The sequence below is a fragment of the Micrasema longulum genome, unplaced genomic scaffold (assembly GCF_059751315.1).
Source record: "Micrasema longulum isolate JH-2025_06_02 unplaced genomic scaffold, ASM5975131v1 h1tg000312l, whole genome shotgun sequence".
Classification (NCBI taxonomy): domain Eukaryota; kingdom Metazoa; phylum Arthropoda; class Insecta; order Trichoptera; family Brachycentridae; genus Micrasema; species Micrasema longulum.
The window spans coordinates 1-18,779 of NW_028277516.1; the positions used below are offsets into that span (position 1 = coordinate 1).

The 18,779-nt window shown below is 35.6% G+C and overlaps 2 protein-coding genes across 4 annotated transcripts; both read right to left on the reverse strand.

The window, feature by feature from the left end:
• Positions 1-1,563: 1,563 nt before the first annotated feature.
• Positions 1,564-8,522, reverse strand: LOC148282573 (uncharacterized). Its single transcript, XM_088224862.1, has 3 exons — positions 8,425-8,522; positions 4,378-5,197; positions 1,564-3,330 (listed from the first exon to the last, which is right to left on the reverse strand). Exons 2-3 carry the CDS (start codon positions 5,153-5,155, stop codon positions 1,715-1,717), a joined length of 2,394 nt encoding a protein of 797 aa, XP_088080988.1. The 5' UTR covers positions 5,156-5,197; positions 8,425-8,522; the 3' UTR covers positions 1,564-1,714.
• Positions 8,523-10,569: 2,047 nt separating this feature from the next.
• LOC148282574 (uncharacterized) lies at positions 10,570-16,760 on the reverse strand. 3 transcript variants are annotated; one of them, XR_015822062.1, is made up of 3 exons: positions 15,053-15,779; positions 11,318-12,285; positions 10,570-11,272 (listed from the first exon to the last, which is right to left on the reverse strand). XR_015822062.1 is itself a non-coding variant. In XM_088224864.1 (3 exons), the coding sequence occupies exons 2-3, from the start codon at positions 15,711-15,713 to the stop codon at positions 11,426-11,428; spliced, it is 1,521 nt and encodes a 506-aa protein (XP_088080990.1). In that variant the 5' UTR covers positions 15,714-15,755; positions 16,649-16,760; the 3' UTR covers positions 11,311-11,425. The 3 variants fall into 3 exon arrangements, 2 of the variants coding, with proteins under 2 accessions (XP_088080990.1, XP_088080989.1); XM_088224864.1 differs by lacking the exon at positions 10,570-11,272 and adding an exon at positions 16,649-16,760 and having other exon boundaries at positions 11,311-12,285; positions 15,053-15,755; XM_088224863.1 differs by lacking the exon at positions 10,570-11,272 and having other exon boundaries at positions 11,311-12,285.
• Between the last annotated feature and the right edge of the window lie 2,019 nt (positions 16,761-18,779).

An 18,779-nucleotide genomic window follows, 5' to 3' on the forward strand; every position in this document is an offset into this window, starting at 1 on the left:
TCGGGCATAGCCTAAAAAGCCTTAATAAGTTCATAAATATTTAATTTTGTAATTTTAAATAAATAAATAAACAAGAAATGCCGGTTTTGTATTTAAGGTACTTTATAAATTTGTTTTGAATATTTTCTATTCTACTTATATATATGGCATACTGGGGATTGCATATCTGAGAGGCGTATTCCAAATGGCTTCTGACGTGACGTCCTTATCATTCCATCATAATCGTTGACCAGCTATTCTCTTATTTGGGAAAAAACTGAAAAAGGTAATGCTCAGGGACTCTGACCCAAGCCAATAAAACACGATTTTTACTTATTTTTAAAATTAGTATTTTTTTATTTATTAAATTTTCACACACATTACTGCTAGGATAAAAACGGAAACAACCAGGCCCTAGAAACTTTTAAAAAAAGTTTTTAATCTCATGCGTTTATTTTTGCTACAAAGAAGCTGAACCCTACAGGAAATTGGATATAAAAAATGTATTCATACGCGCGGTAAAAATTAGAGAATTTTTTTGTACGGTGATATTTCTTGAAAATTAGGGGAAAAAAAAAGTATCCCCTTACATGTCATGTTTGGCCTTGATGATTGTGACGTCAAGATACGTCATCACGTACATCATCATGTTCCATTTAAATTTGAACGGTCACGAATAAACTTGAAAATTTACACGAATCGTGACGTACCAGGGGAGCGGCCAATGTAATGGAACGTTTTCGTGGGAATTCAAAATTTTTCCGACTTATTCTTTCTGGCTGCGATGCACTCCCACTTGATTTTTAAGGATGCACACGCTTACACACCCTTTCATACACGCACAAAAACATTATCTCTCTAGCAACCATTATTAAAAGCTAAACATCGTATGAAACATTAAGAATCACCGTATTTTCACAGTCAAAATATTATCACTAATGTGACTTGATGAATTATTTTTCTCGTTATATTTCCTTTCCTCGATGGAGGTTGTAAATCATCTTAATTTGTTAGCAGCTGCCCTAAACAACATTGAAAATGCTGCAATGGAACCAGTCACGCAAATTCTTTGGCCAAGAAATGCGCCTTCCACCTGCACTGCGTCTTCCTTCAATCCTTCCCTGTAGAATGACTTCGACGTAGAATGTTATATTTTTCCCCTCTCATAACATGCCCAAAGTACTCAAATTTTATTTTGTTTATCTTGAGTACCCAACAAATAACGAATAACGCTGGTTACGCCACATTAACTATATATACGTACTCATATATATAGCACATTTGCTAGAATTCGAATTTATTTGCTACCTACGGGGCCCTGGTTAAGATGTTGCATTAGCCTACCATGGGTAGCGATATTGTCCAGGCGCTAGAGTACAACTGAACCGGCCGTGTGTACATGTGCTTTTTTATATTCTCACCACGATCGCAAAGAAAATATTTTGCGATCAACTATTAAATCCACTGTGTTGTGTAAACACCAAGTGCCCCTCCTTCCTGACCACAAGATCGGATCTGATCCTGACTGCCGCGACAGAAGTTCCAAACAATATAGGTGCCAGAACCCAGAATAAGGAAGGTGATTGCAGTTATTGTATTTAGGGTTCTGTGGCAAAGTAGATAAAGGATAACGCATCCCGCGAACCAGCAATTCGAGCGTTCATCTGCTAACGGGCAAGTGGCGCAATCAAACGCGTTAAATCACGTGTATTCACAATCACATTCTCAAGAAAAGTTAGTTACCAGAATGAGTCAACATGTGAGAAGTCAAATAAACTCTCCGTGAAGACTTATATGGGCATTTCAAACAGCAGAATGGTTTATCATCAGTGTGAGTCAACATATGTGGTTTCAAACACGCTCTCCGTGAGCACTTATATGGGCATTTCGAACAGGAGAATGGTTTCTCACCAGTATGAGTTAACATATGTGTTTTAAAAGAACCTTTGTGCGCACATTTGTATTGGCACTCGGAGCATGAGAATGGTTTCTCATTTGCATGAGAAAACATGTGCAATCTCAAAGAACTTCTCTGTGAACATTTATATTGGCACTTTGAGCAAGAGAATGGTTTCTCACCTGTGTGAGTTAACATGTGTGATTTCAATCCACCTCTCCGTGAACAACTAAATTGGCACTCTGAGCATGAGAATGGTTTCAGAACCGTGTGAGTTAGCATGTGTGATTTCAATCCACCTCTACGTGAACTGCTAAATTGGCATTCTGAGCATGAGAATGGTTTATCACTCGTGTGAGTTAACATGTGAGTTTTCAGGTTACCTCTCTGTGAAAATTTGAATTGGCACTCCGAACATGAGAATGGTTTCTCATTCGTGTGAGTTAACATGTGTGTTCTCAGGTTACTTCTCTGTGAAAATTTTAATTGGCACTCCGAACATGAGAATGGTTTCTCACCCGAGTGAGTTAATATGTGCGATTTCAATGTACCCTTCATTGAACACTTAAATTGGCACTCTGAGCATGAAAATGGTTTCTCACCTGTGTGAGTTAACATGTGCGATCTCAAATGACTTCTCTGTGAACATTTAAATTGGCATTCCGAACATGAGAATGGTTTCTCACCCGTGTGAGTTAACATGTGTGGTATCAAAGTACACTTCTTTGAACACTTAAATTGGCACTCTGAGCATGAGAATGGTTTCTCACCAGTATGAGTTAACATGTGTGGTTTTAAATGATGTTTCCGCGCACATTTAAATTGGCATTCCGAACATGAGAATGGTTTTTCACCTGTGTGAGTAAGCATATGCGATTTCAAACTACCCTTCGATGAACACTTAAATTGGCACTCTGAGCATGAGAATGGTTTTTGGCCAGTATGAGTTAGCATGTGTGGTTTTAAATGATATTTCTGCGCACATTGAAATTGGCACTCCGAACATGAGAATGGTTTCTCACCAGTATGAGTCAACATGTGTGGTTTTAAATGATGTTTCCGCGCACATTTAAATTGGCATTCCGAACATGAGAATGGTTTTTCACCTGTGTGAGTTAGCATGTGCGATTTCAAACTACCCTTCGTTGAACACTTAAATTGGCACTCTGAGCATTTGAATAATTTTTCGCCAGTATGAGTTAACATGTGTGGTTTTAAATGACGTTTCTGCGCACACTGAAATTGGCATTCCGAACATGAGAAGGGTTTCTCACCTGTGTGAGTTAACATGTGCGATATCAAAGTAGAATTCTTTGCACACTTAAATTGACACTTTGGGCATGATAATGGTTTTTTCCTAGTATGAGTTAGCATGTGTGACATCAAACTTCTCTTAAGTGAAAATTTATATTCACACTCTGAACACGGGAAATATTTTTGCTTTGCTTGTAAACCTAAAAAAAAAACAGTGATCGTTCAAAACGCTGAAAATCAAATTAAATCTAATTTTAGGAAAATATAATATATATAAACTAAACACTTTTTTTTTTAAACGAATTTCCTGTCTAAACACGAGTTGTTGCTCTATTGGAGAGGTAGAAACGTTAGTTATTATGATTGACAAACCATTTACTTATTATATAAACAATTTTTTCAATTAATAACAAAAATATGAAAAAATAAACGGAGTTTTAATAGTTAAATAAACTTAAATATATATTAAAATATTTGAGTTTGTCCAAATGTTCATAGACAAAAGACTGGATTTCACCCCCTTTGGGGGTCATTAAGATTAAAAAATTACAACAGGGATGGAGAATACCTTAACCTCATTGGCTGGTTTAAGTGGCCACTTAACACACTGTGTAACATTCACCATTTTGCCTATCCATATTTCTTCAATTCCACTTCACTAAAATCAACAGATGGAAGAATTGAAGAAATATGGATGTTCAAATATAGGCAAAATGGTAAATGTTACACAGTGTGTAAAGTGGCCACTTAAACCAGCCAATGACAGGTCATAAGCCCTGTAAATGCCTTGACTTCCATTTTTCTTTATTTAAGGTATTCTCCATCCCTGTTGTAATTTGTTAAATATATATGTACACATAGCAAAACCACGTTTGCCTATGGTTTTGTGAATCATTAAAAAACATTATTCATCTATAGAAGCACTATGTATACCGCCCTTGAGATATTAAATTGCGAAAATGGCGCCATGTAAGATATCCATAATAATAATCCATAATTAAAATAATAATATAGTTAAATGTTTTCGTAAGTTTAGAAAATTGTTAACAGCAAACTGTTTGTTGAAACAATTTTGATTACTGCGAAAATTCTATGAAAAAAAAAACACGAGGAATTTTCACAAGTCCAAGTACGAGTATTTTTAAAAAAGTACTGGATTAAACCTGCGACAGACTTTTTAAATTTCCGAAAAATCATTTATAGTCCATAATTTCAGAGCAGATAACGTGGAAGAAAGTATTACTTACTTGAGGTAATTTCATATTCAAGAGAGGAATCCAAACATTGCTGTTTAATGTTGGGATATTTAATATCCATCTCTGTGTACATTGGTATATCACTGGCTATCATAGGCTGGTCAGTACTGGTCCCCGGTTCAGCCTTCACGGTAGCAACACCTGCCTCATCGCTCATGTAGCGATACTGGGCTTCTTCCCCGGTATGAAGAACATCTCCCACTTCATCGCCAGCCCACGGTTCAGTCTTCACGGTAGCAACACATGGCTTCTTGCTCCTGTAGGGACGTGCCGCCCCTCCCCCAGTATTGTAAATATCTCCTTCAACATCACCAGTCCCCGGTTCAGCCTTGACGGCAGCAACACCGGCCTCATCGCTCCTGTAGCGACACTGGGCTTCTTCCCCGGTATGAAGAATATTTCCCACTTCATCGCCAGCCCACGGTTCAGTCTTCACGGTAGCAACACATGGCTCCTTGCTCCTGTAGGGACATGCCACCCCTTCCCCAGTAGTTCCATAGAATATATCTCTTTCAACATCACCAGTCCCCGGTTCAGCCTTGACGGAAGCAATACCTGCCTCATTGCTCCTGTAGGGACACTGGGCTTCTTCCCCGGTATGAAGGATATCTCCCACTTCATCGCCAGTCCACGGTTCAGCCTTCACGATAGCAACACATGGCTCCTTGCTCCCGTAGGGACATGCCACCCCTTCTCCAGAATGAAGAATATTTCCTCCAACATCACCAGTCACCGGCTCAGCCTTTATATTTATGGAAGCGATTTCCATAATGTTGCATTCCAAAGATGGTACAATGTTAATCTAATTATTCTAAAAATAAATGAAATATTTAAGTTAAATAATAATCAAATAAGATGCCACAGTGAAAAATTTCAGATTGGTTATGTTTTGAAATTTATAATAAACTACATTGTAATAAACTCATTTTATTTTTAATTTACAAACTTTGAGAAAGCAATGTGTGGCTGTAAGTAGTTAAATTATATATTGATTTATTTATTTTATATATATACGGCTTAGGCCAATTATTTTATGAATGTATCTTTTGATATAAATTTATGGTTTCTTAGTACAAAATTTCGACTAACTCTTCTTTTGACCAGTCTGTTTTTTGGTTGGCTGGAAGATATTGGTTTTAGAAATAAGTCCGCTAAATTGCTTATTCTTTGTACCGCGAAACCGTCAAATTTTGCCCTCTAAAAAAGTCTAATCTATGATCAACCTTTAAAAATATATTTCCATTTGATTTCAGTAAATTTGGTACATTAAGGACGAAAGTAGATTTATGTCACTTTTAAGGATATTTTTGAACAGAAATACCTTTAAAAAATATTGTTCTTACCTAATAAACGTTTTATTGTTTTTTTATTATTGCCCAATTTAAAAAAAACATTTGTTTTAAAATGGTAAAATCGTATGATTTCCTAATTTTGCGTTCGTTTTACTCGACTACAGTCTTAACTATATTCCTGAAACATTTATTATTTCTCACAACATAGGTATAAAGTATTTGCCATTTAGAAAAATGTGTGTACCTACCTGATATTAAAAATTGTCATTTAGGTCATTGAGACTAGGATTATTGGTATGTGTACTCAAATAAAACATTTCTTTAAATAAACAAGATTTATTAATTTTTCTTAAATTATCAACCAGATTTTGACAACCTTAAGGCCCATAAATTGCTTTGCCCAATTGTTTTTAGACGAATATTTTATTAGTTAGCAATTAAATAAATAAATAAAATAAATTGAAAATATATTAAAACGACAATTTCGCCCTTGAATTAATAGTTCAATAAAGTAGTTCTCAGACAAAAACGCCATATGAGCTACAGTTCAACAAATAATGGTTGCGGGCAAACACGGACGAACATGGAGGTAATTTTGCCGGCCATCAAAATTTTAAATTGCTTGAAATCGCATTTAAATATGACTGAATTTACAATTGTAACCAAATTCAATGATTACCAAGGTAATTTAAAAGTAAAGCACAAAAGACATTACACAAAATCAACATAACTGCAAAATTGGACGGTTTCGTATACGTAGGCGCTGTAAAGTCTCTTGATTACGTATGCCTCAAACGTGTGGGTGGACGCGGTCAACAAGAAAGTCAATCGGAAGAAATTGAACTCCATCCAACTGTTATAACCCATGATGAATTACCAATACTCATAATTGGGATTTTTCCATGTTGTCATTTTGTGGTTAAGCGTCTTCCTTTTGATAATTAAATTGAAGCTAATTTTATATTTAATTGATGGTTTTATCCTGTTTATATATGGAAAATACGCATTATTCATTCCTGAAATCCCGTTATAATTAACTGATTATTTATCCTGTTGATGCATTAAAAATTCCTATTAGTAAGTTCTGGAATACGACGCAATAATCAGGATATTTGTGGTAATTGAACCATATAAAAGGGGGATTGCACATCCCAACTGTGTCATTATTATTCGATAGTTATACGCCTGCATAAATAATTGTACTTGTTCCCTTCTTGATAAAATAAATTATTAAGTTCTGCACAAGTGTTATCATTGGTGGACAATCCTGAGGAAGAAGACTACCCCTGACATAGCCTCCTTCTAAGTTTTCTACAACTTATCAGTGTAACGCTCACGACTGATTGCCTTCAGTCAAAAGTTCTAACATAAAGACAAATAGACATCAAATCATGCAAGGGATACAGAACAATCTCCTTGGTATCAGCACAAGTTTTGAGTGGATTTATGATTTATTCAGGGAGCTTGCAGAAGCATATGAAGTGAAGAAAAGCCTCACCTTGCAAGACTTGCCGCAGGACATATTTTACTAGGGAGTGGGAGACTATTTCTCTCTTTCTAGTGGGAGAGTTGAGAATCTACACAACGTCAGCTCGGACAAGTCATAACGTCGTGCATCGGAAGAACATTCACATTTCATTTTGACATTTCGTGTCACCCGTCCACCAGCTCTTTGCCAAGTGTTCGCCATTGTAAATTCCTTCTGAACAAAATTTTTAAGGACGTAACTCAATAAATAATTTCGATTGTAATCCATCTTTCTCATTTAACATTGATACTCTGCTAGTTTGCGGCTGATGAAAAAACGCCATCAATTATGAGACTTCGAACATAATACCTGGGGCGTTGCGTGTGGACAAGTGGATTTAAGTTTAAATATGGTGTCTCGTGTTTTGTTAAATTAGAAACACTGCTGGTTAACGTACGCGGGCAATCTATGTTATTCTTCTAGTATTAGTATTTACTTTGATATATGGAAAAACACCAAGGTGGTGTTTACCAATAAAACCATTGGAAAAAATAAGTAACTATAGTCCTTAAATTACAGCTTAAAATACAGAATGACAGCTGTCAAACTAATTTCATTAGTGATGGGAGATTACTGATCACAGATCTAATCGATTTTATCAGTTATTTCATGCAATCAGGAAACTCTGTTTCCGAAAATTGATACAAAACACGCAATAACAAGCCTGTTATAGTGTGTTTAACACAATTATTCAACAAAAAATAAGACATTTATATTTTTTTCATGAACAACATCAAATGAATTATTTTTTTATTCGATCAATTTACATTGATCAATTTGTCCCATCTCTTACCTTGGAAGAAAGTCATTGATAATTAGGTTTATTTTAGTTTGAACGCTGATTTTTATATATTAATGTTGATTCATGTTTCAAGCATTGTATTAAAAAATAAATTAACGCGCTAGATACAAATTATTTTTCGTGTGTCAATATAAATAGCTCCTTTGACGTTTGTAGTACAAAGTTATGTCGTCACTTTTTCTGACAGCTGTCATTCTAATCATGTTACATTTTAAGGACAATAGTCTGTTCCAGGCAAGGAGCAAAATATTCACATCTAGCTAAGATGCTTTGATTCCCAGTAAGATCACAATGACTCAATGTGATTTTCCTCAAGCTTGGCTGTAATTTACCACTAAAATTGGGCCGCCTGGCCTGTTGTGGTACTAAAAATAAAATAGCCATAGTTCTTTATTACATACATGGATGTTTCTTACTTTTTGCGGTGATTTGTATGAAAGCCTTCGTTTAATCGTCCAAGAATATTGTAATTATTATCCACGAAATATGCACCCTTACGGCCTAGCGTTTGACAGGAGATCCACAGATAAAAAGTTAAGTTACTCTTTGGTAATCCATAAACAAAAGATGTTACGACTAGAAATCACAAACAAAATACCATAATGTACTCTTTTTTAAAATTGTTGTTTAAATGATTAAAACTTTTTTCCCCGTTAAAAAAGCGGATTTTTTATGATATACCATAAAATCTATTTTTGTCTTCATTGGGAAATAACGCGGTAATATCATAAAATATTTAATTACGAAATTATATAACCTTCCAATATTTTTTTTATGTTCTAGGATTTTTCAAACAATAAAGCATTTTGATAAAATTAACCTTTTAGTTCACGTTAGCCAATTCTGAAAAGAACCACATTTTAATTACTGCCGTTAAAACTAAATCCATTAACAAATTACAACAGGGATGGAGAATACCTTAAATAAGGGAATATGGAAGTCTAGGCATTAACAGGGCTTCTGACCTGTCATTGACTGGCTTAATGACTCCCGAGGGGGTGAAATCTAGTCTTTTGTCTACAAACATTTGGGCAAACTCAAATATTGTAATAAAACGGAGAGAAGGAAGCGGAAAGAAAAGCTTGAAAATTGAAAAATTGTTTTCAGGCGTCGCTGTCGCCTAATATGTGAAATAATTCAGTCAGATAAATCTCTTCACAACAATAAAGGTTTCAGCTCCTTAACTTCACTTAAATCAACAAATGGAAGAATTGAAGAAATGTGGATGTTCAATCATAGGCAAAATGATGAATGTTACAGTGTGTAAAGTGGCCACTTAAACCAGCCAATGGCAAGTCATAGGCCCTGTAAATGCCTAGACTTCCATATTCCCTTATTTAAGGTATTCTCCATCCCTGTTGTAATTTGTTAATCTTATTGACTCCCGAGGGGGTGAAATCCAGTCTTTTGTCAATCTCAAATATTGTAATGAAACCAACTGGTCCAAGAAGAAGTATAAAAATTAGAAAATTGTTTTCAGGCGTTGTAGGCAAACATTTGGACAAACTCAAATATTGTAAAAAAATTAAATCCATTTAACCCTTGGTTACTACACAAAATAAATTAAACACGTTTGCTATTTAAGGGTCCATTGACCCTGCCATAAAAATAATGTTTATTTTGTTGACGAATAGCAATGCGGAAATAAAATACACAATTAATGTATAAAGATATATTTAGTTTTTAAATAACACACGGTTACTTGTTATCTAAACAGTTTGGACATACAATCACTGAGCAAGTGTTGCAAATTGGAATTTCAAGAGGAACAAACACTGTTCGTTTTTTGATATTTTTAAAAGCGGCAAATAGGGTATACAATTTCACATGCATTTATATATCCAATTACAGAAATACTCAAAATATAAAGAATAACATTTGTTGGTTTTAAAAAAATCTTTTAAAATATACAATACAATCATTCAAAAGAAGTTATGCACGCTTAACTTGTTTACTAAGATTTATTCCTAAGAGATTATTGGCAAAAGTTGGGAGAGTATCCTGAAATAAATCGAGTTTGTTATTTCAGCATACAGAGCGTTCTTTAAGCCCTGTCACATGATCAGTATTGAAACCACGATGATCAGTATTGGCAAGAATACAACTAAGCATATTTAAAAAAACATTTAGAGCAAAGATTTTTCAAAGTAAAATATAAAAAAAATAAAATTGTCGCTTATTTTTGCAGGGGAGAAGCGAGGAAGGCGCGGCCGCGCGGTTGGCGGTGTATCAGACTCACCCTCCCCCCCCTCGTTTCTCACCCGCAGCAGCAAGCTACTTTTTGCTTTTTTGGGTTAGTTTTTTTTTTAATTCGTTCTAAAAATTTATTTAAATGTGTCAATGCGTTTTTTTGGCTCATACTGATCATTGTGCTTTCGGACGTGACCGGGTTTAATGAACATCCTGTATATTATATTCCCGACACATGCGGGCCATAGGTGTGTAGTATGTTGCATTGCTTGAAAACGAATTTTTTTTTAATGTATCCTGATGATTGAGTGTTCTCAATCTCGCATTTATTTTAATTTTATTATGGTTGGTATGTACTTAATAGTTTAATATTTTATAGAGAAATTTTTAATTGAAAACAATGCGGCGTTTGGTCAAGGGAATCAAAATAAACAGAGTTAGAAGTTGCTCGTTGAACGTGGGTTAGATATTCGGGTCTTATATAAAAGGTACTGTAAGAACTTATTTGAATAGATTCCATCGAGTTCTTATGATTGTGATATTGCGGATTCCATTAGCATGAGGCTAGTCAAGATTACTGCTTTGATATGGAGACACCTCGCGGAAGGAAGGCAGTCTCAGATGTACCTCGCGAACCAGTCGAAATTCCACGAGGCTGGTAAAGTAGCGCTGGCTACATCCTGTCTGCAGCGGCGCCGTTCTTCGGCACGGCCCGAGGATCGGGTGGCACAAACACTACTCACTTTCCGACTCCGGGCTTTCATAGGCGGCCCGACTTACCCTGTCTCTCAAATTAATCAATTACTCGAATAGTTTTGGTCCCCTTTCATCACTTATTACAAGTTAAATATTAATTTTCAGCATTTTCACAAAATGTTACCACTAATGTGACTTGATGAATTCTTTTTATATTTCCTCTCCCCGAATGAGGTTAGAAATCATCGCAGAAATTCTTGCTATGTTGGCAGCTGCCCTGAACAACGACTGAGCGCTGTAATGAAACCAGTCATGCAAGTTCTTTCCGTTCTGAGAGATGCGCCTTCTACCTGCACTGCGTCTTCCTTCAATCCTTCCCTGTAGAATGGCTTGCGGAATGTTATATTTTTCCCCTCTCATCACATGCCCAAAGTGTTCAAGTTTTCATTTCTTTATCTTGAGTACTCAATGAATAACGAATGAAATATATTTTTTTTAACCACGTGTACTCACAAACGGAGCTGAGAAAATTTAGTTACCAGAATGAGTTAACACGTGAGATGTCAAATTACTTTTCCGTAAAGTTTTATATGGGCATTTCGAACAGAAGAATGGTTTCTCGTCAGTGTGAGTCAACATATGTCGTTTCAAACAAGCTTTCCGTGAGGACTTATATCGGCATTTCGAACAGGAGAATGGTTTCTCATCAGTGTGAGTCAACATATGTTGTTTCAAACAAGCTCTCTGTGAGCACTTATATGGGCATTTCGAACATGAGAATGGTTTCTCATCAGTGTGAGTCAACATATGTGATTTAAAATAAGCTCTTTGTGAGCACTTATATGGGCATTTCGAACAGGAGAATGGTTTCTCACCAGTATGAATTAACATATGTGTTTTCAAAGAACCTTTGTGCGCACATTTATATTGGCACTCGGAGCATGAGAATGGTTTCTCATTTGCATGAGAAAACATGTGAAATCTCAAAGACCTTCTTCGTGAACATTTGTATTCGCACTTTGGGCAAAAGAATGGTTTCTCACCTGTGTGAGTTAACATGTGTAATTTCAATCCACCTCTCCGTGAACTACTAAATTGGCATTCTGAGCATGAGAATGGTTTCTCGCCAGTATGAGTTAACATGTGTGGTTTTAAATGACATTTCTGCGCACATCGAAATTGGCACTCCGAACATGAGAATGGTTTCTCACCTGTGTGAGTTGCCATATGCGTTATCAAAGTAGAATGAAATGCACACTTAAATTGGCACTCAGGGCATGAAAGTGGTTCCTTCCTAATATGAGTTAGCATGTGTGACATCAAACTTCTCTTGAGTGAAAATATATTTTGACACTTTGAACACGGGAAATACTTCTGCTTTGCTTGTAAACCTAAAAATCACAGTGATTGTTTAAAACGCTGTAAATCATAAAATGAATGAATATCAGCCAGTCAATTTCGTTTATGAACGGTATTATGACACGTGTGACTGAATATGAGATCTCAGTAATTACGAATGAAACATGGCTATATTTTATTCGAAGTTATCTGTTAGTTATTACACAACCAAAAAAAAACCCACTAATTTACTAAATTCTCGAAACCCTAGATTTCCAGATTTAATTTTACATAGATACAATACAACTGCAGTTTTAAATCATTATTTATATTTTGGGAATAAAAACATATATAATTTTACAGAAAACCGCCCTTGAACCTGTAGCAATTGCACAGAAATCTTTAATCCGAGTAATTTAAAAAAAAACATTTCGCTATCCAAGTGACTTGCTCTTCAAAGAATTCAGAGTACTAAATATTATTTAACAGTATATATTGAGAACGGTAGTGGACACACATAAATAGAGACATTTACCCATGCGTCAACCACAACTATAATAGGGATCTGATACTAAGTGAAGGGGTCAACACTGTTCTGGCATCGAGACAACACTATAACGTAGGCAAAAAGGTTCATAACCTTTTGCCAGAATCGTGGAAAGACGGGAGTGTTGTCAAGTTGCGGAAGGTGTTGACCTCGCTCTTTCGTGACATTGGTCGTAGGGAGTCAGAAAAGTTGACGCATGCCACGGATTGGAGAATCTTACTGGATGTCAGAAATAAAATATAAAAAATAAGGAATAATTTTAAAAATATATATTTATAGATGACAACCATGAAGTTTCACATAAATAAATTGTCTATGTTTTTATGAATGTATGTATGTGTATGCGCATGGTTGTATGTACGTGTGTGTGTATGTACATGTGTATATATGTGTATATATATATATGTGTGTATAAATGTGTATGTCTGTATGTATATGTATCAAAATGAATATACGAATAAGTTTATATTTTGTTTGTCTGTGCTCTATATTAATTTGTTAACTATTATAATATATTAAAATGTAATTGCCTAGCTTGGAACGGGGTATGTACCCTTGTTAGCTGGGCAAAGTGAACATGGAATTGTATTTTGATAAAGAGTGTAAATAAATAAATAAATAAAATAAAATAAATAAATAATAAAACATTTAAATCTAAATAAAAAAACAAACGAGACCCATCCCATCCAGAACTCCTCACAATAAAAATGTGTGCATATTAAAAACAGAACATCTAACTTTAAGGAATTTGATAAATAAAATATTACATAATCTTTATTAAAGTAGTTACGTTATTAATAATGATTTATGTGTAAAACATTTGTAATTTTATATTTGTTTTGTGAATATTTGTTTCAATAAATAAATAAAACCTTAAGAGATTATTCACATATTACAACAGAGATGAAGAACATTTTAAAGAAGGCAATATAGATGTCTAGGCATCTATAGCCAATGACAGGTCATAAGCCCTGTCATTGGCCGTTGTAATATGTTAATATTAACCGCTCCCCAGGGAGTTGAATCCAGTCCTTGTCTAACTCAAAATATTGTTGATAAATCCACCTGGTCCATGAAGAAGTATAGAAATTGAAAAAATAAAAATTTCGTTGCCAAGTGTGTAGGTGAAATAATTCAATTAGATGAATCTCACTCGCATAAATAAAGGTTTCAGCTCTTTAACTTCACAAAAATCAACAGATGAAAGAATTGAAGTAATATAGATGTTCAAATATGGGCCGAATGGTGAATGTTACACAGTGTGTAAAGTGGCCACTTAAACCAGCCAATGACAGGTCATAAGCCCTGTAGATGCCTAGACATCTATATTGCCTTCTTTAAAATGTTCTTTATCTCTGTTGTAATTTGTCAATATTAACAGCTCCCCAGGGAGTTGAATCCAGTCCTTGTCTAGAAAAATTTGGACAAACTCAAAATATTGTTCTTAAGAGATTATATTAAACATGGATGATCAAACATAGACTAAGTGAAAAACAGTGTAGAGTGACCACCCAATAACAGGTCAAAATGGTTTTTAGAAGCATGAAACGCCTACATTTGAACTAACTCAGGCTCTCTCGGGGCATGGATGCATGAGGGAATATCTGCATCGCTTTGGTCTGCGAGACGATACCTGTCACTTGATCTGCATCACCAAAGTGACCGTATCTTTTAAGTAGTTCAATTGAACAAATGTGTCTTTTGCTCATTCGGCTCATTTAGATCATCATATCTCCGCATCTTTTGCATCATCGTGTCATTTGTGTCTCCATATCTATCGTGTCTTTCGTGTCTCTAGTTCGTTTCGTTCTTTCGTTCGCTCGAGCCGAATGCGTACGGGCGGTGAATAAAACAAATCATTCTAAACCTTTGGCTGGTTCGTCAGCCTCAACAAGTTATTAGCCCTGTGACCTAATAAGTGATTCCACAATTAGGTTGTTATTTTTTACATTGTTTCATTTCGTTTGTAATTATTTTTACGGCACCGGGAGATGTGCGGACATGATGCACCAATTTGGGAAGAAACCATCAAACACACCGTCGAGGATTGCCCAGAAAGACGCTACCCTGGTGATCTAGCAAACTTCCTGACTGCGGCCCCTGAATCGATAGAATACCTGACTAGCCTAGATCTGGAACAATAATTGTTTTTTTTCTTGCCGAACGCCAAATAAAATAATTATGCAATAGGATTTAAATTTCCCTACGTACCATCATTCACAGTACATAAACTTAATCTTAGAGCAGATAATGTGGAAGGAAGTATTACTTACTGGAGGCAATTTCATTCTTACGGGAGGAATCCAAACATTCTTGTTTAATGTCGGGACAATCGACATCCATCTCTGTGTATATAAGTATATCATTAGGCTGGTCAGTACTGGTCCCAGATTCAGCCTTCACAGTAGCAATACCTGCCTCATGGCTCCTGTAGGGACACGGCGCCCCTTTCCCAGTATAGAGAATATCTCCCACTACATCACCAGTCTCCGGTTCAGCCTTCGCTGTAGCAACACGTAGCTCCTTGCTCCTATAGGTAAATGCCGCATTTCCCCCAGTATGGAAAATATCACCTTCAACATAATTAGTCCCCGGTTCAGCCTTCACAGCAGCAACACATGGCTCCTTGCTCCTGTAGGGACATGCCGCCCCTTCCCCAGTAAGGAAAATATCTCCTTCAACATCATCAGTCGCCGGTTCAGCCTTCACAGCGCCAATACCAGCCTCATTACTTCTAAAGGGACACGGCGCCTTTTGCGCGGTATAAAAAATGTCTCCCACTGCTCCGCCAGTCCCCGGTTCAGCCTTCACGGTAGCAACACATGGCTCCTTGCTCCTGTAGAGACATGCCGCCTCTTCCTCAGTATGGAGAACATCTCCTTCATAACCACCAGTCACCGGTTCGACCTTAATATTTATGGAAGCGATTTCCATAATGTTGCATCCTAGAGAGGGTACAGTGTTGATCTAATTATTCTGAAAATAAATGAAATATTTAAGTAAAATAATAATTGAATAAGATGTCGCAGTGAAAAATATTTAAAAAAGCCATTTATGCATCATTTTATTTTTAATTTACATACTTACGAGTTTCGAGAAAGCAATGTGTTGCTGAAAGAGATCGGATAATACATACTTTTTAATTATTTTCATATAATGATTGATTGACATTAAAAATACTAAATATGATGTTTGATAAATACGATGTAGGAAATAATAAACGTCGTTATTTTAGTCCTCCAATGGAAGATTGTTCCAATAACTTTCTCATCAATATTATTTTCTCCATAAAATAAACACAATGAAGATTTAACAAGTTAGATCATTGTATTATATCCGCCCCCTAGTTAAACCATTTGGTATTCAATAGATATTTATTAATTCTGGAGACAAAGAATTGATTTCTACGTTCGTTCCGAGTCTGCCCACATACTTTCATATAATGTATTTTGTTTTGTTAAACTAGAAACACTGCTGTGTAACGTACGCGAGCAATCTATGTTATTATTTCTAAAATGTAATCTCAACCCGGATTCATCGATCCACTATTACATTAGTCGTTAAAGCTATATTGAGATTAATTTGCATAACTAGGTTTAGCAACTACAATTAAAATCCGTTACATGCTAATCATATTTCATTACGAATTAACAATGCTAATTATTCCATAGTTAAGACTGTTCCAGGCAAGGAGCAGAATATTCACCTTTTGCTAAGACGCTTCAATTCCCAGTAAGATCGCAATGACTCAATGTGATTTTCCTCAAGCTTGGCTGTAATTCACCACTAAAATTGGGCCGCCCGGCCTGTTGTGGTACTAAAAATAAAATAGCTATAGTTTTATATTAGATACTGGAAATGCTTCTTACTTTTTGCTGTGATTCATTTGAAAGCCTTCGTTTAATCGTCCAATAATATTGTAATTATTATCCACGAGATACGCACGCTTACGGTCAAGCGTTTGACAGGAGAACCACAGACAAAAAACTAAGCCACCTTCTGGTAATACACAAACAATCAAAGAAATTACGACTAGAAAACATTTTAAACAAAATACCATAATGTACTCTTTTTTTAAATGGTTTTACGCGAAACAAGCTATAAATGTGTGTTCAAAATTTTAAATGATTAAAACTTTTTTCCCAGCTGAAAAAGTGGAATTTTTGTGATTCACTATAAAGTTAACCTTTATCTTCATTGGGAAATAACGCGGCGATATTATAAAATATTTAAATACGAAATCATATAACCTTCCGATACATTATTTTATAATCCAGGATTTCTCAAACAAAAACATTTTAGTTCCCGCTAGCCAATTCTGAAAAAAACCCCATCTCAATTGACGCCGATAAAAATAAATCCATTGAACTCTTATTTACTAAACAAGATACGTAGACGATATCTTTGCAGTCTGGCTACATGGGATGAATGAATTAAATACCTTTCTAGATCATTTAAATGCATTACATCCTCTGATAAAGTTTACAATGGAATTACAAACGAACGACTCTCTTCCATTCTTGGATGTAGAAGTAAAAAGAAAACCAAACAGCAGTCTTGGGCATACGGTGTATAGAAAACCAACACATACGAATTGATACTTACACGCTGATTCACATCATCATCCAGCCTAAAAACGAGAATTAATAAATACACTTCTAACAAGAGCGACTCGAATATGCGAAGATTCCGAAAGGGGCGAAGAGTTCAACAAAATTTCACATGCATTGGAGCATAATGGATATAAGAAGAAACAAATTGACAACATTATTAAATCGCAAGGGACAAAGAAGAACAAGGAAGAAGATATTACCAGAGGGACTGCATACCTGCCATATGTACAGAATGTAACTGACAGGATAGCCAAAGTGCTGAAGAAACAAAATATTGCAACAACGTTTGGGACTGTGGGAAAAATAAAAGACCATTTAGTAAACCCAAAAGATAAAAATCCTCTAGAAATTGAAGCCGTGTACAAACTAAGTTGCCAAGGATGTGATAAAGTGTATATTGGACGAATAGGGCGCACAGCAAAGAAGAGAATTGACGAACACAAAAGAGCGTGTAAACTTGGGCATCCAGACAAATCCGCAATAGCGGAACACTTTATAGACACAGGACATTTTTTCGCCTTTGAACCAAAAATTCTACATAAACCTAGTAATTATAGTGCACGAATAATAAAAGAGGCAATGGAAATACACAGACATCCAGATAATATAAACAATGACGACGGGCTTAAATTAAATTCAACATGGTTCCCAGCACTACATATGACAAAAACGAATAGATATGTGCCTACTGCCGGCTGCGACACGGTACAAATTACTAGTACATAAACATAATTATTATTTCCTACGAAACTAGAAATGTGCCTACTGCTGACTGTGACACGGTACAAATTACTAGTTCATAAACACATACATTTCTTTATAAAACACACAGTTTTCCCTGAAGATGGCTCCTGCAATGGTAGCCGAAACGTCGGATCAAATCCAACATACACGGTATCACCCAAAAAAGATACATAATATTGTTTCTACGTCTTCTTCGTTTTTATGGCTTTTTCACCCCCCACTCGGCTGTTCTAGCCAGTGTCGAGCTTTTAGTTTATTTGTTTATTTACATGTTTACACATGTGTTGGTAATATATACAAGTTGAGTTAGTATTTGATATTTGGAAAACTTTACATAATACAACATACTGATTTAACATGCCTATACCCCTTGAGTCGATTTTCACAAAAATGGCGCTTTATGAAATATTGTTATATGTTTTCGAAATAAAAAAAATATATCGAAAATAACGCGGCGTTTGGTCAGGGAATCAAAAAGAAAAAGAGTTAGAAGTTGCTCGTTGAACGTGGGTTAGATATTCGGGTCTTATATAAAAGGTACTGTAAGAACTTATTTGAATAGATTCCATCGAGTTCTTATGATTGTGATATTGCGGATTCCATACGGATGAGACTAGTCAAGATTACTGCTTTGATATGGAGA

Coding starts and splice junctions, on each gene's coding strand:
- LOC148282573 (XM_088224862.1), bottom strand. CDS start 5,155: ATGGAAATCGCTTCCATAAATATAAAGGCTGAGCCGGTGACTGGTGAT. Junction 3,331..4,377: donor TGAATATGAAATTACCTCAA/GTAAGTAATACT, acceptor TTTTTTTTTTAG/GTTTACAAGCAAAGCAAAAA.
- LOC148282574 (XM_088224864.1), bottom strand. CDS start 15,713: ATGGAAATCGCTTCCATAAATATTAAGGTCGAACCGGTGACTGGTGGT. Junction 12,286..15,052: donor TAAGAATGAAATTGCCTCCA/GTAAGTAATACT, acceptor TGTGATTTTTAG/GTTTACAAGCAAAGCAGAAG.